The sequence below is a fragment of the Hyperolius riggenbachi genome, chromosome 2 (assembly GCF_040937935.1).
Source record: "Hyperolius riggenbachi isolate aHypRig1 chromosome 2, aHypRig1.pri, whole genome shotgun sequence".
In the NCBI taxonomy this organism is placed as follows: domain Eukaryota; kingdom Metazoa; phylum Chordata; class Amphibia; order Anura; family Hyperoliidae; genus Hyperolius; species Hyperolius riggenbachi.
Window position 1 is genome coordinate 270,161,536 of NC_090647.1, and position 24,184 is coordinate 270,185,719.

Here is a 24,184-nt window from a genome sequence, read left to right on the forward strand (position 1 = left end):
AAAAATCACCATAGTATTACATTAGCAAGAGCTTTTCAAATGACAAGCGCTGCTAGTGGGTTCCAGAATAGAATGGAAGCTGCCGACCTATGCGATTTAGCACATTGCAATGCATATATGAAATTGCGTTCATGCATGCGTTGCCTAGTGTGAATGAGCCCTTTGTATCACTTTGAAAGTTTTGTAAAAACTTGGTACTAGCTGTTCCTTTTACAGAGGAACAGGTCTTATGGTGCCAAATTCTTTTGTCCCTTTTCAAATCTTGGAACTGATGTACTGATCTATACACTGACAATATATGTACCCTTTGGTTTGTGAGACTTGAAATTTGTTTCTATCCTCTGAATTGATATGCAGCTTATTTACAGATGCTAATATTATTATTATTGTTTAGTATTTATATAGCGCCGAGATCTTCCGCAGATGCATATATCCTGCATCATATGGGTATTGCTTGCGCTATGTGACACTATGTGGCATATTCCACTGAATTGTCCAAACTAAGTCTATCTCCCATTCCTCTCTCGGGGAGTTGTTCCAGCGCTGTCCCCTCTTCAGATTTGCTACTTCCAGAAGCCTTCAGGAACACTCGTGTCCTTGAGTACTTCCAAAGATAGGCAGCTCCGTAATACGCCAGCGCACTTTTGTGCATGGGCAGTATGGAGCCACCTGTCTTCGGAAGCACTCGGGGACATAAGTGCTTCTGGACCTTTCAGAAATCCCCCCTCCCCCTTAAAAATCCTGCGTTTGCCCCTGCTGTTAAGCGCCACCTGCGTTATTGGGGTAACATTACCATGGCACTGCATGCATTATCCCGGTTACGCGCATGGTCCTATGGTGCAACTTTACCATGGTTTAGTGCATCAGAGCCCCATGTATCTGTGGCAGTGCCTGTTTTTGGCAAAATTCCCCAAAAGTGTGCACCCTACCTTAAAGGACAACTGCAATAAAAGGGATATAGAGGATGCCATATGTATTTCCTTTTAAACAATACCAGTTGCCTGGCTATCCTGCTGATCCTCTCTGCCTCTAATACTTTTAGCCATAGACCCTGAATAAGCATGCAGCAGATCAGGTTTTTCTGACATTATTGTCACATCTGACAAGATTAGCTACATGCTTGTTTCTGGTGTGATTCAGCCACTACTGCTGCCAAATAGATTAGAAGGTTGCCAGGCAACTGGTATTGCTTAAAAGGAAATAGATATGGCAGCCTCCATATCCCTCTCTTTACAGTTGTCCTTTAACCCTGTGCTGAGCACTGTAAACACAACCCAGACACATACAGAGGCAGCACCTGTGTACAAGAAACCACAGCTGTCACTGAAAAATAGAAATACACCTTTCTCATACAACTTGCAAAGTAAATGGTTTGGCTGAATGATTCTTGCATACATCTAAACCATCCTGTCTCTCTACCTGCCATTCCAGTATTGAAAGTATTTAAATGTAGTGAGGAATGTCTGCTATTTGTGCTGAGCTAATGCCAAACGCCTAAGTATAAGAAATGTAGCAAAGCTGAGTATTTCAAACACAGCAGCCTTTGTAGGCAGGTGATTTCTGCTCTGCGGCAGTGCCGTCTGAGTTGCCGATATGAAAGCGACTAAGGAAGTAGAAAGAATTGCTTTGTGTGTCAAGCCATATCATTTGATAGGCAAGGTGCCTGTGCGCTATTGTCACTTCACTCCCAGCTTTTGGTATGAGCTGCCAGGCAGTAATCACATATATGTAACTAACACTTCATGACTGCAGGCTTTGTTTGTGTCTACTACCATTTTAAAAAGAGCCATCACAAGAAATCCTGTCAGAGTACAGTGCATGCATTTGTCAGCATTCCTCACAATTATCGTTACTAAAATCATGTGTCAATTTATATCCTGCAATGATTTGAGTCACATAAAGCCCTAATAGTTTTGAGCATATCCAAGGCCACAAACACATTGTTAAAGCACACACTTTATACAGACGGTTCCCTACTTACAAACAGGTTCCGCAGTGGGAGATTGTAAGTTGAGTCCTATGTTTAACATGGGGAAATGTGGATAAATGATTTACTTTCGGACAACTCTGGATTTGAACATATAGTAAAAAACAAAGTTTTTGGTTGTTTTCAATGTGCTTTTTAAGTGTTTTAAACTACTTAACGCAGTTTAGACAATACTGTTATATTTAACAGAAAGCAACTTGGAATTGGGCCAATCAAAATCAACAGGAAATTTATCTGACTGGCCCAATTCCAAGCTGCATATTACATTTGCATTAAAGCCACAATTGTGTGCACAGCCTTGACCATCTCTATTAAATAGTTCCAAGGTCCATCTCCTCAAGAGAATTCTCAGTAATGCTGCATACACACTTGAGATAAAAGTCTCTGGAAAAGGCAAGATCACAGACCAATTTTACCCCCTTCCATGTAGTATGAGAGCCATACTCTACACAGTCTATTCTATTGAGCTGAACTCCCCATCAGATAAAATCTTTGCAAGATGCTGCACACAAAGATGCTGTACACATTCAAAAGATCAGTATCTGCAAAAGATCTCTTCCTGCAATAGATCCATTCCTGCAAAATGCATTCATAGTCTATGAGATCTGCAGATCATCATACACACCTTGTTTAACAGGCAATCATCTGCAGATCATCTGCAGATCAGATCCACCAGGATGGATTTTCAGATCTGCAGATGATTGCCAGATATGTAGATGAAGTCTGTTAAACAAGGTGTGTATGATGATCTGCAGATCTCATAGACTATGAATGCATTTTGCAGGAATGGATCTATTGCAGGAAGAGATCTTTTGCAGATAATGATCTTTTGAATGTGTACGGGCATCTTTCTGTGCAGCATCTTGCAAAGATTTTATCTGATGGGGAGTGCAGCTCCATAGAATAGACTGTGTAGAGTATGGCTCTCATACTACATGGAATGGGGTAAAATTGGTCTGTGATCTTGCCTTTTCCAGAGACTTTTATCTCAAGTGTGTATGCAGCATAAGTCTTTTTGTTTCAAAAGCTCCCCCTGGAAGTCAGTGGCACAGTCCAAATGGCAGAATAGTACGCACCCTCATAGGATTCCACTGTTGCAGCGCTTTACGGATCACTGGCAATCAGTAAGCGCTGCAGGAAAAGCTCTAGTGGGCCCCGGCCCTAAGGGCAGGTTCACACTGCAAGAGCTTTCTCTAAGTGCTTGTGATTTTAAAAGCTCTTGCTAATGTAATGCTATGTGTGTGTTCTCACTTGAGCAATGTGATTTTATAAAAATCCCCCATAGCATTGCATTAGCAAGACCTTTTCAAATCACTAGCACTAAAAAAGCTCTTGCAGTGTGAACCAGGCCTTACGCTTTAGATTTATTGAGAATATTTACCCTACAGAGACTTGACCTGTATTGGCAGCACATTATCATTTCTAATTCGTTCTGTTGGCTCTGGTGAAAAAAAAGATAAATCAGCAGAAGGGGTTTCATCATTCACTTGCATTGAAAACATAATTATAGAAGTCTCCAATAACTCCAATGGTAAGTTTGAATTACAGACATACTGTATGAAAGCTCTTCTTACATTTAAAGTGAACATGTGTCAAAGTTGACACAGTGGCTACTAGAGAAAGGCTGCATTCTATACAGCTTTACCACCCTTACTACGGTGTCCTTGTGACCAGCAAAATGCATGTGTTCTGAACATTGAATCAAAAAGTGTACAGTGGGAACAGGCCCCAAAGGCTACTTGAAAAAACAGTTATTTATAAAAAGTACTTAAAGCCACATTGACAGTGACAGGCTCTGTCTGAATGATGGAGGATTGGAGGGAGTCGCAGGGTTTAATACTCACCTGTCCTGACATCTTCTCTTCAGAGGGGTGATCGCTCCCCCTCCCTTTCAGAATTGGCCCTGGCATCTTTGTTTCAAATCGCCGCAGACAGAGGTTTCCAAAGAGCTTTCGCAGTGTTTGTAAACATGGCCGCCACCACACTGAAAAAGCTGTAATTTAACCTCAAGTGCTCTTCAAGGCAGTTCTCTGTATTTTCAACCTCATGCATGTGGTGTCTATCGATCATATTGTTCCTAGCAACCAGTCAGCCTTACCTTTTCTGTTACTAGGAACAGGAAGTACTAGTCCTGATTGGTTGCCAGAAAAGGAGAATACAATGTTACACAGGCTTCATATATGTCCCAGGCTCCCGTTTACATTTGTTGTATGTCTTTTAGAGCACACAATGCAACACTAATTGATAAAGTGTCAGTCCTTTTAAACCTGTCCCATACCAGAGTGGAAGCACTAAGAGCAATTTTAAAGAACAAAGATTTTCAGACTTCTTAGTTAAATATTTACTATGGTAAAGTCAATATCTTGTCTTTAAAGATCAAAAGAACACTATGCTTTCCTTTTCTTGAGCAGATAAATCTAACAGCCAACAAACAATTTATCACTGCTGGAGAAAAGAGTTACCTGACACTGGCACCCTATGAATTTCAGAACTATATTTGTGAGAGTGACTGGACATTTACTCCTGCCAAGTAAAAGTAAATATTTGCATGGGGTAATTACAGACAGAGCTCACTCAGGGGTGTAGCAATAGGGGGTGCAGAGGTTGCGACCACACCGGGGCCCTTGGGCCAGAGGGGCTCTCCCTCAACTGCAGTATTAGCTCTCTATTGGTCCTGTGCTCATAATAATCACTTCTATAGATTCTTTGAATAGTAGTAATCATTAACAAACTGTTCCCCATTCCCTTCTTGCACCTCTGACACTGTAATTGCCATTGGCAGGTTTTGGTGCGCCGTATCAATTGTTATGTATATAGTGCTTGGGGGGCCCCAATGTAAAACTTGCATCGGGGTCCACAGCTCCTTAGCTACGGCACTGAGCTCACTGGAGCTTAGTGCTACATAAGGAGTAGTGATGGTCATGTCTAGGAGAAGCATGTGATTTGTTTGATCAGAGCTCTGATTTGCTGTGATTACATTCTACTATAGCACATGATCATGGATAGCAAATCAGAGACTTTCATATCGCTCACCTGACCAAACTGATCACATGCTTCTCCATGAGTTCTCCTAAACAGGACTATCACTAATAAGGAGAGGTGCTGGTGTATATGTGTCTACTATGCAGCCTCACAGGTGGTTTACACTTTCCTCCACAAGAAGCTTTTCATTACATTGGCTTTTTTTAATCAATCTAATTTTCTAATCTATTAAAAATATTGTCCAGTGTATGGGTACCTTAAGGCTACTTTCTCACTGGTGCGCTGCAGTCCGTAGCATTGGACACTGCTAATGCAATGCAATTATATTTTAATGGTATATGTATACAGGTCCATTAGCAGTGCGGTGTGATAGATCCATTGGCAATAATGTGGTGCATGCAGTGCATTACTGCATATAGCATGTGTTAAGAGTTGCAGTGAGGCATACTTTCTATGAACTGTATTCATCACTCTATGGGCTCGATTCACAAAGCAGTGCTAACCCAGTTAGAGACTTTAGGCGTGATAACCATTGCACCACGCTGGTGAAAAGCCAGTTTAGGCGTGATAAGTTTAGGCGTGATAAGTTTAGGCAAGAGAAGTTTAGATAAGTTTAGATCGCGCGCAAAGTCCCGCACGCAAAGCAGCGCCATTAAACTCTATGCGAAGTGCACCAGACTTTGCTAGCGCAAAACTTTTGATCAGCTGTGCACTACGGTGCTAACCCAGTTGGTGCTTAAACTTATCACGCCTAAACTTATCACACCTAAACTTATCATGCCTAAACTGAGTTTAGGCGTGATAAAGGGCTTTTCACCAGCGTGCTAACTGTTAGCACTGCTTTGTGAATCAGACCCTATGCATCGTATTGTGGGCATTGTGTGCAATGCGATTTTTCCCCTCCGTTGCATTGTGATCCTTTTTCTCCAGGGAACACAAACGCAACTCTGCAGAGTGAGAGTAGCCTCACTCTTATAAGTGCCACAAGAAGTGCTATAAAAAAATAAGTGCCACAGTTTAAACAGTGGTACAGCTAAGGAGCTATAAACCCCAGTGCAAGAAACAAATCCACCAAATACAGCTGAAGTGCCAAAGTGGTGTAAGCAGGGAGGGATACAGCTTGCTAATGATTATTCAGTATTCAGAGAACATATACAATAGAAGTGGACATAATTATCATGGGACCAACAAAGAGCTAATACAGCAGTTGGAAGAGGGCCCTTTTGGTCCACAGGTCCTAGTGTGGTCACAACCTCTGCATACCCTATTGCTATGCCACTAAACTCAGATCCACTTTAGGGCCTGATTCACAGAGGCAGCTGAAGGTGCTCACCGCCTGTCTGCTATTACCATACACCAGCCAGGCATTTGTTAGTGCTCAGCGTGCAGGTTTCCCACCGCACATACTGTGACCATACCCTAACCTTTCAGCCTGGTTCCTCTTGGCGATGACAGTGCTCTTGGCTTGGGAGCTGCATTTACTGAAGTGAATTAAATGTAAATGTATCCTCCAATATATGTTGACATTGTGTATAAGTTGACTCCTATATTTGATCTTAAGTTGAAATTTTCTATTGACTCAAGTATAAATCTATCCAGCAAAGTTAATGGCTGCACTTAGGGACCAGGAGGAATTAATAGCTGCACTTAAAGTGAACCTAAAGCCTGTTAAAAAAAATTAGATTAACTCACCTGGGGCTTCCCTCAGCCCCCTGCAGCCGATCGGTGCCCTCGCAGCTCCGCTCTGATGCCTCTGGACCCGCCGGCGAACACTTCCGGTTTGGCCGTCACCGGCCGACAGGCATGGGAACGCGAGTGATTGTTCGCGTTCCCATGCCTGTATATCGCCCCCTATGCTGCTATTGCTACCTCCTGGCCGCAATAGCAGCATAGGGGGTGATATACAGGCTGGGAACGCGAAGATTCACTCGCGTTCCCATGCCTGTCGGCCGGTGACGGCGAAACCGGAAGTCGTCGCGGCGGGTCCAGAGGCATCGGAGCGGAGCTGCGAGGGCACCGATCGGCTGCAGGGGGCTGAGGGAAGCCCCAGGCGAGTTAATCTCATTTTTTTTAACCGGCTTTAGGTTCACTTTAAGGACCAGGTGGGGTTAATGATTGCACTGCATAAAGTATTCAAGTTATTAAACCCTCCTGGCCCTTAAAGGACTCCTGAAGTGAGAGAGATATGGAGGGTACCATAATTATTTCCTTTTAATCAATACTAGTTGACTTGATGTCCTGCTGATCCTCTGCCTCAAATACTTCAGCCATAGACCCTGAACAAGCATGCCGCAGATCAGGTGTTTCTGACATTATTGTCAGATTTGACAAGATTAGCTGCATGCTTGTTTCTGATGTGATTCAAACACTACTGCAGCTAAATAGATCAGGGCTGCCAGACAACTGGTATTGATTGAAAGGAAATAAATGTCAGCCTCCATATACTTCTCACTTCAGGTTCCCTTTAAGTACATCCAATAACTCCTCCAGGTCCCCATTAAGAGTAGCAATTATCCACTCCCCCCTCCTTTAGTACGCACTGCAGCCCCTTTCAATGCATCTGTACAGCACTCAGCCCTGAACTGTCACAGGAGGGATCGAGTCCTAATCCCTGTGGGCGACAGCCATCATATTTATATACTCGGCTTGCTTTGCATGTTTCTCAGCAATGCCATTGTACGGTATGTGTAGCTCTGTACTGCAATACCAGATTGAACCAGCAAGTGCATCTTCAGCTTCTAGCGCCAGTGATACAGGAGGAAAGCCACAGGAAATTGGGCCAGCTGAGTTACTATAAAGGGGGAGGAGCACTGAACAAATCCATCGGTCAGATGAAAAACCTGTAGGTACAATACAGCCCAGACAAAATGCAGCAGCTGTTACAGAGAGGCGGTCATTGTACCATATTTTCAGAGCAGAATTCCAGTAACTAGTAACTAGTACTGCACATTATAATTCTTATTTACAATTTTTATATTGCATGATCATCTTAAGCATGGGCCTCTGGCACCCTCATCCTCCATTGACTCAAAACAACATTATTATTACTGTAGGTTTTTTTTGGTTGTTTTTTTTTGGTTTATTTCTTATCTGTTTTAAAAGTGCCATAGTAATGAATATGTCACACAGTGTGTGTGTTTCTATGCAGATAAGCAAGAGATCCCACCTCAGATTAATGTATAATGAATTCATTATTTACATTTATTGGAATTATTTTACAGTGTTACAGCTGAGCCAAGATAAGTCTTGCCGCCACTTCCCAGAAGCAGTAACTCTCAGCTTGTCCTGGTCAAATGTCCAGTAGTTTTCACCTTTAAAGAAGTAAACAGAGCCATTTGGATGCGTCAGCGCCGCATTAGTGCTGTGTGGGACACCGTTCCAGTCTTGTATACTGCGGGGGTAGTACGGTTCCACTGTCATAGATTCCTCATTCAGCACAAAGTACTTTTTTTCTTTGAAAATGACCAAACGTCCAAGTGGCTGAAAGTATAAAGCTGTGTCTGGATGTCGGGGGAGGCCATTTTCACTACATTTCTTGGGGAAGCCAACATCAAGTCTAGCATTCCTGTATCTCCAACACTTCCCACCTAGAAAAAAGGGACAAAAATGTTTATCAAAATGTGAACTCTCTATTGTCATAATGCTTTCTTATGGCATATATGCAGTATTTTTCAACATATCATCAAAAAGGGGGAAGAAAGCATCTATAGCCCATAGGAACCAAGGCAGCGCCTTCATTGAGTAGAATCACAAAAATATCTCACAATGTTTTTCTATATAAGTGATATTCTCAGTCTTCTGTTATAAGTAAACTCACCTATGACACTGTAATGTGACTTCAGTTGTCTTATCACATTGTAATGGGCTTTTAGGCATACTATTGTGCTAAGAGTCTGTTAAGCTACATCAAGTTTTCCCATCTTCTGCTATTATGACAGCTATGGAATATGGCTTCTGCTGTAGCCTGAATTACAGAGATTTGGTAAACAGCTGAGACACAACAGCTCTCTGATTGGCTGCCATAGTCATATGAGAAGCTCATCGTGTGATGAGGTTGTACAAATGCAGCCTTGTCACTGTTCTCTCTCTTTCTGCTTTATTTAAATTCAGAAAGGGATAGTATGTAAGGGATAATACAACCAATTTTAAAGTAAACCCTTATAAAAGAAAATCGTTTTTTCAAAATAAAATACGGTAAAGGGGAACAAGTTTTAAAAGATAATAATTTGCCCCAAAAGTACATAAATGAAAGCCATTCATGGATAAATGTCTGGTGGCATGAATCAAACATATTCAAAGGTATTTGTAGTGATTTTTTAGTGGCTGAAAACAAAATGCTGTGGATGTACAGTATATATTTACATGATTATTTGACAACAGCGTAATGAACCCATACTATGCAGAACAGGCACATATTTGGTACCCCAGATAGAAAAACAGAACAATTTGTTTAAACTTGTATCCAGGCAATATATGACACTGCTATCAAAACTTTGTAAGAGATATTACAAATTCCTTACATTAATACACAAGCAGCTAAAAAGTTTTTAGCAGTTGAGTGTAAATTCTGCAAAATGACAAAATTTGCTCTCATCTCCATGGTAAGAAATACCCTAATTCACAAAGGAGTTAAACTCCATCTGCACTCTAGATTGTTGTTACCCAAAATTATCGTTCATGATCATTAGAGGTGTCCCATACATTAAAGCGGACCCAAACCAAACTTTTTTTTTAATTCAAAATATTTAGTTGCACCACTCTGACACATACAAAGATAAATAAACACTCCTTCAAGCCTATGAGCATTTCAGTGCATGCTTTTCACCCTTCTCTTTTTATAACTAGGGTTATACAGGTGGCAGCCATTAGCAATTCCTCCTCTGCCGGACACCTCCTACTCCACCAGTCTGCCGGATTCTGTCCCGGCAATATGAAAGGAGGGAGGGGTTCCTCCAATAAATGTAAAATATTTTATATTTGTCATCATGCAGCTGAAAAAAGGCTGTTATTTATTATTATAATTTAGAAAATAGATTTTATTTCTGCAATCTTGTATTTTTAATTTGGGTCCACTTTAATGGCCTTCTCTTCAGCTATTGACCTTCTGTAAAATCTTGGCCAACTACTATTGTAATTCTTGCTGCAGCTTGTTGCTTGTGCTCTCCCTTGCAGTACAAGCTGTTTGGCAGAGTGACTAACAATCTATTGTGCAGAGATTGCCGATAAAATGTTACTGAAAATTATCAGGACAGGAGCCGTGATATTGGAGGACCAATGTTATTTTCTGGTTGAACTCGATGGACATATGTCTTTTTTGAACCCAAATAACTATGTAACTATGTAACTAAAGCCAAATACACACTTAAGATTTTCCTTGGCTTAACCCCCTAAAAAATCTTCCCAGGTCATCTAGGCTGGAAATCTATGGTGTGTGAGGGTATCTACCAATATTGGACACATTGCTATTTTCACCCTTCCACCCTTTAAAGCACCACACCATTCAGTTGTTCCCCTCCATAGAAAATAATATGTTACTCAATCAGGAGTCAAGCAGAGTATCTGTACAACTAGAGAGCATCAGCTGACCTACAAAACTGGCCTGTGCTTGATACAAATGGTCTGTTATCCGATGCCCAACCTCTGTAACCCCCAGCCTTACACACACCTCACAAAAGGTTGCTAAAAGTGAACAGCATTTTATGTGACTGCAGTCATGCCTGGGTATTATGCACATATACCCTTGTTCTACCAAACTTATTTTGCTTGGAAGTCTTTTTCAATAACTCAATTTAAGCACTGGATCATTCAGCAGCTCTAATGGATGAAGCTACACAATAGAGGCAGTCCCACTTAAAAATGCCTTGTTCTGTTATTGCAGTAGTTTGACATGAACTACAAGTAAATCGACCTCCTGAACAGCTCACACAGCATACAGTAAGTAGCCTGCTTTCAAGTGCTTAACAGCTGCGCTGATTCTATGCTAGAGGCAAAATAGCCTTAGTATTAATTCCTGGTGACAGAAACAGACCTACTGTTCTCAGTAGTGTTTCCAATTAGGACTGGTGTTTTAACTGATACTTTAATGGTTTGTTCAATATGTTATGGCATTCCTTGTCCTTGGCCAGTCTTTTAGGGCTCGTTTCCACTATCGCGAATCTGCATGCGTCCAACGCATGCAGATCCGCACATGTAATACAAGTGGATGGGCCTGTTTCCACTGTAGCGTTGTTGAGGTGCGTTTTTTTCAGCGTGAAAAAAACGCACAAAAGAGCCAACGATTTCGCCTGCGTCGGGAATCCGTGCGAATCGCCGCTAATGTATTTAATAGTAAAAACGCATGCGTTTGTTACATGCGTTTTTACCCGCGATTTCGCGTGCGATTTCGCACCTTTTTCAATTTTATTTAGCCCTGGCAGTGTCATGGTTAATTTCGCATGGCACCCTGCCATGCGAAATCGCAGGCGAAATCGCGGGTAAAAACGCATGTGGAAACGCATCCGCATGCGTTTTTACAAGCGTCGGAATGCGGCCGAAATCGCGTCGCAACAGTGGAAACAAGCCCTTAGGCGTTGTTGGATTAAGACTTGGTGAGGACCATTTTTTGTTAAAAAGCTGCACCAGAAGGTCTCACTTTATTGAACATTATAGGGGGTGCTTTCTGTTTATGTTACCTATAACCAACTGTTGTCTTACTGTAAGCTAATTACATAGAAAACAATATTAAAAGTACACATAAAAATGGCACAAAGCCATTTTAAAGTGAACCCAGGGTGAAAATAAACTGATAAGATAAGCAAATGTATTTATCCTCCTACTCCTAAAAATTACTTGTTTAGATATCCAATGGTTTTATTTTCTATTTTAACATTAACAAAGTAGATTGAATGTTTTATTGTCTTTGTTCAACGGCGGCCTATTAAGTAGCCCAGAGTTAAAATACATGATCTATTGACCTTTTTCTATCTCTCCCCTGCCCTCAGAAGTTGTATTCTGCCAGGAAAACTTTTATGGCTGTAATTTGCTTGTCAGGGAGTTTTACTATATTCCCCAACAAGAAAGAAGCTGTCACTTGCATGCCTAAAAATGTAATCTTTATAATAATAAAAACAGCCTGGTTATTAATATGTTTGGCATTGTACATACACATGTTCATCTTATCATGTTGCCTGCCCCTGGGTACCCTTTAACCACAGTACACATAAAAAAAAAATTATTAAATTAAATATATATATATATATATATATATATATATATATATATATATATATATATATATATATATATATATATATATATATATATATATATATATATATATATATGAAACTGTGTCTTCACAGACAGTACTGCAAGTAACTAGCTTAGGTAAATCCCTTCAACAGCAATGTTAAAGCAAATTCATTTTAAATATAGCCTATTTTTGTAAAAGTAAATGCTGAATTCTACATTCTTACCTTTAAAAAAGTAAAACTTTCCATCTGATCCTGACACTACTGCAGCTTCAATGAACGGTGGCAGCCCCTTCCATCTCTGCTGCGTCAGCTGTGGCTCTGAGACATTCCCATCCAAAGTCACCATCCAATAGTGCTGGCCTTTGAAGATGTACAATGTTTCTTTCAAATCTGTAGGAGAATACATATAATGTATTTTATCTGTAGCAGGACTTTCCAAAACAACTAGAGGAAGCTGAAGAGGCACATTTGGGTGACAGGCTATACAAACACAAATGTTATGTCTGTGAAGCAGAGCCGGGACAAGGTCCTCCAGCACCCAAGGCTGAGACACCAAAGTGCGCCCCTCCATCCCTCCCACCCCAGCCGTCACACACTGATTGCTATTAGACTAAGAGGGCCACAGGGCCCACAACCTCCCCAACACCTTAATATCTAGTTATCTGGCTTGCAGTCTCTGCTATGTATCCCTTTTTTTTTTTTTATTTCTGCTTAATACACAATTAGGAATGACAGCTGAATGAATTGTGCGCCCCCTCCTACACTGCGCCCTGAGGCTGGAGCCTCTCCAGCCTATGCCTCGGCCCGGCCCTGCTGTGAAGGTTTTCATCCAAAAGATGTTTTGTTGCAACAATGAGAATCACTTACAATTTAAATGAAGTGAGAAAGAAATAACCAGACATCTCTAGATGCAGATGATCCACTTCAGGTGCGTACTCACATACTAATAGTGTTGCATGCAGAGATCAGATCCCTCCAGCAAATATATTTTTTTCATGCTCATTTTCTTTTTTAATGGATGAAAACAATTTTGCACTAAAGTCACACCCATTAATTGAAAAGGGAATATGGAAGTATGGGGAGGCTTTTTATCAATTTTACCAGCAGCCAATTGGGTCCTGTTTACATGTGCCAGCTTTTATTACAAAGTTGGCAGCTGAATCTGGTAGTAGCTCTGCCTGTTCACACAATACCACTGGCAGGCACGTGCACAGGGGGGTGCTCTGGGTGCCCAGGCACCCCCCTTTTTAAAATCCTCAAAAAAGGCCCCTCTCGCGGCGCAAAATAAGCCCCGCCCCCGACCGCGCTAAGCTCCGCCCACCCGCGGGAAGCTCCGCCCCCGCCTGGGACACTTTCAAGTGAAGAGGCCCAGACAGGAATCCTAGTGTGGCATACTGACCTCTCCCTCCACCTAGGACCCATACTGACCTCTACCTCCCCCAGCACCCATAGTGACCACTCTCTCCCCTAGCACTCACAGTGACCGCTCCCTCCACCTAGGACCCATACTGACCTCTCCCTACCCAGTACCCACAGGGACATCTCCCTTCACCTAACACCCACAGTGACCTCTCCCTCCACCTAGCACCCACAGTGACCTCTCCCTCCACCTAGCACCCACAGTGACCCCTCCCTCCCCCAGCACCCACAGTGACCTCTCCCTCCACCTAGCACCCACAGTGACCTCTCCCTCCACCTAGCACCCACAGTGACCTCTCCCTCCACCTAGCACCCACATTGACCTCTCCCTCCACCTGGGACCCATAGTGACCTCTCCCTCCACCTAGAACCCACAGTGACCTCTCCCTCCCCCAGCACCCACAGTGATTTTTCCCTCCCCCAGTGGCTACCCTCCTGTCCCCTGCAGCATCCACAGGGACCTCCCATCCCAAAAGCAGCACCTACAGTGACCTCTCCCATTGCCAGCGCCCACAGTGGCTTCTTCCAACACCCAGCATCCATTCCCTCCTCCAGTAACCACACTGACTTCTCCCAGCACCCACAGTGGCCTACCCTTCCCCCAGCTCCCACACTGATCTCTACCTCCCTTAGCAGCAACTATGCCATTCATAGCAGCACCCATAGTGACCTCCCACCCCCTGCACCCACAATGACCTCTACCTGCCGAGACCCACAGTGATCTCCCCCAAAGGACCCACAGCGACCTCCCTTTCCTTAAGCACCCATACTGACCTCTACCTTCCACAGCACCCACAGTTACTTCTCCCCCCAGCACCCACAGTGACCTACCCTTCCCCCCATCATCCACACTGACCTCGACCTCCCCTAGCAGCAACTATTCCATTCATAGCAGTACCCAAAGTGATCTCCCACCCCCTGCACCCACAGCAATCCCACCAATATTCAGCACCCACATTACACTCAACCAGTAACCCCCACTATAGCAAGAACCCAGTACTTGCACCAAGCAGGACCCAATACTCACATCTGGCCTCAATATGGCACTTAGTACTTGCATCAAACAGCCACATGACACCCAATACCTGCACCCCTTCACCCTATAGCTGGCACCCAGTACTCACACCTACATGGCACAGTACTTGCACCCAGCTCTGACATGTCACTCACTACTCACACCTGCACACAGCTTCCACATGGCACCCACTCACATAACCAGTACTAGCACCCGAAGTACCTGCACTCAGAACCCACTTGACACACAACACCCACCCAGAGCTAGCACCCAGTGCAGGCATGGCACCAAGTATTTGCACCTATGTGATACCCAGTACCTGCACCCAACACCCACATGTTTCATCTGCAGTAGTTCGAGTTGCACTAAGCCTCCACTTGGTGCCCAGCACCCACAGCAAGCACTCACATATGACATCCAGTACTTGTGTACCCAGAACTCAAAAGGGACTGAGTACCAGCAATCAACACCTACATGATGGTTGATACACACCCATACAGCCAGACTCCACATGACACCCTGTGCCAGCACCCAGAACCCACATGGCACCCAGCATCTGCCATTAGCACCCACATGACAACAAATACCCCATTAGCCAGCACCCATTACCCATATGTCGCCATGTACTCACTCCCAGTACCCACTTGGCACTCAGTATTTGCACCTAAGACCCACATACCCCCATAATCAACATCCACATGGCACAGTACTCACACAGCACCAAGTTCCAAAGCCATTATATACACATAGTACCCACGTCCATGGCCAGCATCCAAATAGCACCCAGTACCCATCCTTGGTCCGAACCCATATGAGACACAGTACTCTCCCATGGCACACATCCAGACCACACATGGCACTCCCTACTCACTCATGTCCAACACTCACATGGCTCCCTGTACCAATTAGCACTCACATGGCACCCACGATTGTTACGATCCGCTACTCATTCAGCACCCAATACTGCATAGCACCCATTGCAAATAAACACCCAATACAAACTGGACCTTGGTACCCAAAGCAGCTTGACACAGACTTTACTTTGGTATCTCGGCACCCACTGCAACTTACCACAAAGTGAACCTTTGCATCTTACCATTACTGCATCTGGGCACCCACTGCACCTTGGCACTTGCTGCAGTTTTGCATCTACTAATGCTTAGCAACCACTGCATATTGGTAACAACTTCTTTGCTTGAAAAGAGGTTTGGGTGCTGATCAAGAGGGACAGAGGTCCCAGTAATGAAAGGTGAGTCTGTGCCTCCACAGTGGGCTCCACTGTGCCCACTCTAACCCACCTGCTGATTTGAGGGTGGTAGCACCAAAAGAGTTGGAAGGAGACACAAAGTCTGCCTGATACTGCTATAAAGGTGTGTGTGTGTGTGTGTGTGTGTGTGTGTGTGTGTGTGTGTGTGTGTGTGTGTGTGTGTGTTTGGGGGGGGGGGGGGTTAAGACTACCTTATGCTTTCTGGAGAGGGGGTATTACATACACAATGTAGCACGATTTACGATTTCAAATTTGAGCACCACACCCTTGAGGATCCTCTGCATGGCCCTGCCCCTTCCTGCAGCACCCACACTAACCTCTACTTTTCCCATCAGCCACCCCTTCCCCTCATAGCTGGCACCCAGATCTCACACTCACATGACACCAAGTATCTGCACCCAGGCCTAAAATTGCACCCAGTACTCACACCTGCACACAGCTTCCACATGGCACCCACTATCTGCACCAAGTATCCACTTAACCCGTACCCGCACCCAAAGTACCTGCATTCAAAACCCATGTGATGCCCAAAGCCCACCCATAGCCAGCACCCAGTACAGGCATGGCGCCAAGTATTCGCACCCATGTCACACCCGGTACCTGCACCCAGCACCCACATGACATTCAGTACATGCACCCAGATCTTACATGGCACTAAGTTCTTGCAATCAACACCCGCATGACACTCGATACCCAAACATAGCCAGAACCCACATGACACTCAGTACTTACACCCATAACCCACATGGCACCCAGCATCTGCATTCAGCACCCACATGACAATCTATACCCCCTAGCCAGAAATGAGGTGGGGGGGGGGGGGGATGCAGGGGAAGGCATTGCCAGGCCCCTTTTTTAAATTTGAGCACCCCCCACTTAAGGACCCTCTGCACGGCCCTGACCACTGGTTAGACTGTCCAGTAACTAGCACCAGTTCACACCAATGGATAGTGTGGAATAAAGACACAGAATTAGACCCTGCACTATCCTTAGTTTAGGCCTATCAGTGGATGCAGAACGCCTGTATATGATGTACGTCATCGTAACATATAGACTAGATATCAAGTCAGGCTGGCCCTCGTGTTGCAGAAATATCTTACTATATCAGCATAAAGATTCCAACATTTCCGGCCTCAAGAGACCCTTTTCTCAAAGATGTAGTAAATAGACAAACACACCGCCCCTAGTGAGGAAGTCACACGCACAGTGCATATCACTACAATGTGTGCCAGAGACCTCGCTAGGCAAGTCAGTGTTGGTTTACTATGTCCTTCAGAAAATGCTTCCTTGGGGGGTCTGGAATCGTTATGTCAATATAATAATAATTCTGCTCCTTTCAGCATTCTGACAGGGTGGGCAAGAAATTGAATTAAATTATCCTGAATGTGATTGCACAGCATAGCAGTCAGTTGTTTGGGCGGGAGGTAGTGCTGACCAATGGCCATTCCTGTTCATCACTCAACATGTAAATGAGATTGTTTCCTCTTTATGCCATGTTACTTTCCAGAATCCCTTAATGCCAATAATAACATATACTTGTATATGTCTATATTGTGTAGGCTTCACTGATATTATTACAGTATATGCTTTCTGAGTAATGTACCTTTCTTGCATTATAAATATGACATAAAGTTCTTACTGTCAGCGAAGTTCTTACCCCAAGTGACAGCATCAAACAGGGACTGACAGTAAGACTTGACTCCACCTTCTGCAGCACCTCTCTTCTCCACACTCCAGTCTTCAAATGAAACAAATTGTCTCCCAGGGAGCTGCACCAGCCTGCCACTTGAGGGCGCCCCTGATACACAAACAAAGTAAATTGTGATTCAATAGATTGCAAATCCCTTTTTAAATCACACTGTGTCCATTAACCTTTCTTCCTGAAAGTGTTTAAAAGTAATTGAGCAAGCAATATTTTGCACATGCATTGTCTGCTGTAAGTGTTATAACCATCTTTACCACTGTAATCAAAGCTATGGCTATATAGTAGAGTAGAGATATCTAGCTTAAAGGCCAGCTGTAAACTTCTTTTTTTCTCTCCAATTTAAGATAGAACGTGTGCAAGTTAAAATCACAGACATTTTGCTATCTGTGTTATCTAATTTCCTGTTTATTCCAGCACCCAAGACTAGCTCAGGAACTCTGCAAGCCGGTGGAGGGGTAACAGTCACAATCTTGCTAGTAAAAGAACCACAGACATGAAGGTAGAACTGCCCGCTGTGCTTTTGATCAATGTGCATCTATATCGATTTAAATTTGCCTGTTGCAAGCAAATGATGCCCAACATTAAAGGGACACTTAAGTCATCCCCAAAAAAATTAGTTTTACTCACCTGGGGCTTCCAGCCGCCACCTGCAGCTGTCCGGTGCCCACGCAGTCTCCATCAGATCCTTCCGGCCCCGCCAGCAGCCACATCCGGTTTCGGCGACATGAGCTGACAGGCAGGGAGCGCGAGTAAATCTTCGCTTTCCCGGCCACAATAGCGCCATCTATGCTGCTATATGGTATATACTCTATGCTATAGCAGCATAGAAGGTGTTATTGTGGCCGGGAGCGCGAAGAATCACTCGCGTTCCGTGCCTGTCGGCTCCTGTCGCCGAAACCGGAAGTGGCTGCCAGCGGGGACAGGAGGCTCAGAGGGAGTCTGCGTGGGCACAATACAGCTGCAGGGGGCTGCTGGAACCCCCAGGTGAGTAAAACTCATTTTTTGGGATGACTTAAGTGTCCCTTTAAAGAAGACTGTGTTCACACTGCCCTGAAAGCAACATCCAGCGGCTTTGGGGTTCCAGGTGTGGCCACATGAGCTGCCATTGCCTGCATAATGTGTGTGAGATGTTAAGGTTGCCAAGCAACTATTTTCCGCTGAGTGAATGCTCAAGTGTGAACTGAACCATTAGACTTAAAGGGAACCTTAACTGGTGGGGAAAAAAATCACTTACCTGGGGGCTTTCCCGAGCCTCCTGCAGCCGTCCTGTGCCCGCGCCGGTCCTTCGGTGCCCTCCGGTCTCCCTCCGCGGCTAAGTTTCGTTTTCGGACGACTGCCAGTCGTCCTCGGGCAAAGCGTCCTCTTCTTCCGCATTCCCCGTCGTAAAGAGCCATAAAGCGCGTCCGCATAACGCATTTTGCGTCATGCAGACGCGCTTTACGGCTCTTTACGACGGGGCCACCTTTAGTATACTTACCCCCACTCTGTGCAGGACCATTGTCGGGTAAATTTTCGGAAGGCCCTCGGGCCTCACCCCTCAGGTTTAAATTGCATGATAAGCCCAAAGTGAGTCCAAACGTTTATGTTATACAGGGCCTATGGTATGTTTAGGATTTTAATGGCTGCCTTGGCCAAGTGTGAGGTAGGTACTTTTCAAATTTATAGTAATTGTAAACTATGCTAATGATGCACCTAAGAGGTTTGCATTCCAGTGTTGGTTGCGAGACTATAGTGGAGGCATTAGGAAATAAAGTTATACCTCCAACAGGGACACACATGGTATGTCAACTGAAACTCAACCCGCATAAACACCTATTGATCTTGGGAAATTTGTCAGGAATTGATCCTGCTGACCTGACTACTACTTGTTATCAAAGCAAGTCAACGCCAGAGAATTCCTCCTCCATAGACATATAATTCATAATTCAAGCATGCATGCTGCTGGAAATGTACTTCATAAGAAATATTCACAGTCAGTATATTTTCCTATTATAAGAAGATAATGTTACCATAGAGGTTTTGGATTGCAAAGACATCATCAAAATTCAGCACATAATCTTTGCCTAGTTTCTTGTAATATGGAGACATGAGGGCATTTCTAGAGAGCGAATGCTGAAGACCAAGAGTGTGCCCGATTTCATGTGCCAGGACGACAAATAGATTTCTCCCCTTCCCATTCAAGGACCAGTGTTCAGCATTATCAAAGTGGGCCTCTCCTCTCCTTGGAAAGAAGGCATGTGCCAGGGCGCCACCTGCAAAACAACAGATTTTGACTTGATATACAAGAAAAAAAAAGTATACACGCGTCATGTCATCACAGCTGAGCCGATTGTTTTTCTCCATTTGCCGCTGCAGGATTGTATTTAATCTGAGTGTAGAGACTGTGTAAAGTCACATTTCCATGAAATCCGCAAAAGTAACTGTCACTGGATAAGTTGTTAAAGCCACACAAAAAAAGGTTGGGGCGAGCCAACAGATGGCAATGATTCTGTTATCGTGAAAGTCTTGTTTACATTTCAATTTTATAATATTTTACCATAACGGATTTTGGATTGTGGAACAAATCAACTGCGTTTCCATTAATTCTTAAAGGGGAACTTCAGCCTAAACAAACATACTGTCATTAAGTTACATTAGTTATGTTAATTAGAATAGATTGGTAATATAATCTCTTACTCGCCCTGTTTTAAAAGAACAGGCAAATGTTTGTGATTCATGGGGGCTGCCATCTTTGTCATGGGGGCAGCCATCTTTTTGGTTGAAAGGAGGTGACAGGGAGCAGGAGACACAGTTCCAACTGTCCTGTGTCCTGATAACCCCTCCCAGCTGCACACCCTAGGCTTCAAATGTCAAATTCAAAATGTAAGAAAAAAAAATTGCACCAAAACAGCAGAACGAGAGCAACAACATCAGAAATCCCATCATGCTTTGCACAGCATCAGTGGAAAAATGCCCGGGCAGTTTTCTTCTGTGAATCTAAAAATGAGGCTTGTATAAGAGAAACAATGTTCTGATGCTGTGAAACTGTTAAAGAAACACCAGGCCTTTTCATTGCTGCTGAGTCGATTTTTAGTCTGGAGGTTCATTAAAGATAATCTGTATTGTTAAAATCGCACAAAAGTAAACATACCAGTGTGTTAGGGGACATCTCCTATTACCCTCTGTCACAATTTCGCCGCTCCTCGCCGCATTAAAAGTGGTTAAAAACAGTTTTAAAAAGTTTGTTTATAAACAAACAAAATGGCCACCAAAACAGGAAGTAGGTTGATGTACAGTATGTCCACACATAGAACATACATCCATACACAAGCAGGCTGTATACAGCCTTCCTTTTGAATCTCAAGAGATCATTTGTGTGTTTCTTTCTCCCTGCAGTTCTCATGCACTGAAGTTTCAGGCTGCTCTTTTTTCTCCTGCAAACAGCTTTCCCCTTGTCTGTAATTCTTCAGTATGTGAAAGCCCAGCCAGCTCAGAGGACGATTTATCCAGCTTGTAAAAGATAATAGAGAAGAGAGAAGCTGCTCTAATCTAAATACTACACAGGCAGTGTGCATAGAGGGGCCTAGAAGGGGGAATTCATAGCAGAACCACAACACTGAAGAACTTGGCAGCCTTCCAGACACAGGCTGACAAGTCTGACAAGGGAAAGATACATTGATTTATTACAGAGACTGTGATAGCAGAAAGTGCTGCAGTAAGCCAGAACACATTAGAATAGCTTTTGGAACTTGTAGGATGATAAAAAACAGGATGCAATTTTTGTTACGGAGTCTCTTTAAGGGGAAATTCGCTTTGATATAAGAGTGCTTTGGATTACAAGCATGTTTCACAAATGAATTATGCTCGCAAACCAAGGTTGCACTGTACTGACAAAAATTCAGACCTTACAAATAGGGGATCTGACTTTCAATTTGTGAGCAATGATCATTGTAACGCACAACGCCTTCCAATTTTGATCAGATATTTCAATTTTGATTGAAAATGAATAGTACCATTGCTGTGATAGTATTGAAACATGAAACTAAGTGCAAAACCATGTACACATAGTCCCCTACTTACAAATTCTCAAGTTACCAACAACTCAAACAGTGGAGTAGCTACAATTCATGGGCCTATCCCTTCCCATGATAGCTTTCATGGCTTTGGGGCCCATCTCACAAGGGTCATAAACAAGTGAGGTCATCATGATCTTCACACCCAAGACAAGTGTAGCCGCAAAAACACCTGATCTGAAGTATAGTCCCCAGTATTGGAGGAAGGGAAGGTTAGTAGTTGGGCCCCCATAGCTTTGGCCCCCACTGCCATCGCAGGGGCTACTCCCCTTTAGTTATGCCCCAGATCAAAGATACGTTTTTCTCATGTACAAAATGTATGTAATGTTTTGGTATTTCATATTTTTGTTATTACGTTACAGTATTATATAAGCTGTTGTAAAGCGCATTAAAGTACACTGAATACAACACCAAAGCGTTTATACCATGTGTCAAAATACTGTGTTATCTGAAAGTATATCAACTATCCACATGTACCAGTATGTACAATACATGACTTGGGAGGGGCGGGGGACAATGATGTAGGGCATAATAGAGTGGTTTCTGGCAGATGTAAGGAGGGGAACAATGTGCTCACGCAAGATGATCTGACATTCTAGATATTTTGGCAATGCATCGGGTCGGCTGTACACACACTAGCTTTTCAACAGAAATGGCTCCCAACTTTCTGTCACAGAGGCTCATCCTGACATTGCCACTTAAAGGGAACCTAAACTGAGAGGAATATGGAGGTTTCCTTTTAAACCATACCAGTTGCCTGGCAGTCTTGCGGACTGACTGCAGCAGTGGCTGAATCACAGACCTGAAACAAGCATGCAGCTAATCCAGTCTGACTCTAGTCAGAGCACCTGATCTGCATGCTTGTGGAGGGGCTATGGCTAAAAGTAGAGACACCGGATCAGCAGGAGAGTCAGGCAACTGGTATTATTTTAAAAGGAAAAATCCACCTTCTCAGTTTAGGTTCTCTTTAAAGCAGACCTGTAAGCAGTTATACTCATGCCAAGAAATGGTTAATGGTGGACACTAATGATCCAATCTTTTTTACTCAATCTTACCATTTCTGTGTAATATAAGGGACTGCCTATATTAGTCATTCAATATATTCACGGGCCCATATGCAATTAACTTTTTCTCCTGAGTTTTCTCCTAGGTGAGATTTTTAAACTTGTCAATAAAATGCATTTTAAGTCACCAGAATACAAGAAAATACTCACAATAATTTTGATAGCACTTTTTTACCTACTTTTTGGTACTTTTTAAGTTGAAAAGCGCTGGAAAGTTATTTTAAATTGAAGATGAAAAATTATCTCCTAGGTGAAAAAGTGAATTGCATATGGCCCACTTAGTTTACCCTTATACTACATAGATTTGGTAAAATTGGATGAAAAAGATTGGATCATTAGTGACCACCTTAAAACTAAAGCCTCATCTACACGCGTAGATGAGGCGGCGATGTGGCTTATCAATCGAGCCGCTCATGCGGCTTGATTGATAAGATCCGACAGGTCGGATCTTGCTACCACCGATTCCCTGCTCGTTCCCCGCGAGGGGACAATGGCAGGGAATCGAGCGGAAGATAAGCGGCGCGGAGCGGGGACGAGCGGGTATCGAATCTGGTGCACGCGCGGGCGAGCAGGGACGTGGTGGGGACGCGGAAGAGGCGATCCGGCGGCTAATTAAGCCGCCGGATCGGAGCCTCATCTACGCGTGTAGATGAGGCTTAAAGGTGGTCACCCACCATACTATTTTTTAAATATCTGTTCAATTTAAAAATTGCAAGCAATTTTTCTGACTGATTGTAAGATTTCAAAAATATGACCAATGTACCACACATATGTTAAATTTTTCCCCAATTATGATAAAAATGATTGGAAACTCTGAGAAAATTGCTAGGGTGTGTATATGAATAAATTGACAATCTAACCCCCACCATACAATCTTTAGAAAAATTGATGAAAAATTCCCAGCATTCCAGATTGATAAAAATCGGAAAAAAACGGGAAATCCGATCGGATTTTTTTTAGTCGAATGAAAAAAAAGCTTTTGATTTAAATTCATATTTATCGAATTGACGTAAAATCGGATAATTTTATTGTATCGTGTGTGGCCACCTTTAAGTTTTCTGTTTGTGGAGGTTCTCTACACCCATTCCAAGGTGTCCTGCATTCTGACCAACTGAAAATGAATTGTTCTATTGGTGTCTAAAGCTTCTGCAAATAAACAGCCACAGAAGCGTTTTTTATTTGCATATTAACTCCAGGACTGTGGAGAAAGCACAGACAGTAACCTCAGGTATGCAATGACACTTCACTTCAGTATGTATGGAATGGGAGCAGTCTATACACACCCTTATTCAGCATGTGTGTGGTGTGTGGTGTATGTGGTGTATGTGGTGTGTGGTGTATGTGGTGTATGTGGTGTGTGGTGTGTGTGGTGTGTGTGGTGTAAAGCTGTAAAAGTCTTATCAGGCTTGTTCTCTGTTGTATTCTAATTGTTGTTCTGTGTGTCATAGAATACATGTATTT

The 24,184-nt window shown here is 43.3% G+C and overlaps 2 protein-coding genes across 3 annotated transcripts in view; both read right to left on the reverse strand.

Annotated features, from left to right (window-relative positions):
* Positions 1-4,018, reverse strand: part of GAS2L2 (growth arrest specific 2 like 2) — an 80,123-nt gene extending 76,105 nt beyond the window's left edge. For both annotated transcript variants that reach the window (XM_068265363.1, XM_068265361.1), the window contains exon 1: positions 3,832-4,018. The gene's annotated coding sequence lies outside the window, so the exon portion shown is untranslated. The remainder of the gene's footprint in view (positions 1-3,831) is intronic.
* A 4,123-nt stretch (positions 4,019-8,141) lies between these two features.
* Positions 8,142-24,184, reverse strand: part of MMP28 (matrix metallopeptidase 28) — a 139,672-nt gene continuing 123,629 nt past the window's right edge. The window contains exons 5-8 of the mRNA XM_068265364.1: positions 19,617-19,859; positions 17,560-17,700; positions 12,424-12,591; positions 8,142-8,556 (exon numbers count right to left, since the gene is read on the reverse strand). Of these exons, the coding sequence (XP_068121465.1) occupies positions 8,180-8,556; positions 12,424-12,591; positions 17,560-17,700; positions 19,617-19,859 (929 nt within the window). The 3' untranslated portion in view covers positions 8,142-8,179. The remainder of the gene's footprint in view (positions 8,557-12,423; positions 12,592-17,559; positions 17,701-19,616; positions 19,860-24,184) is intronic.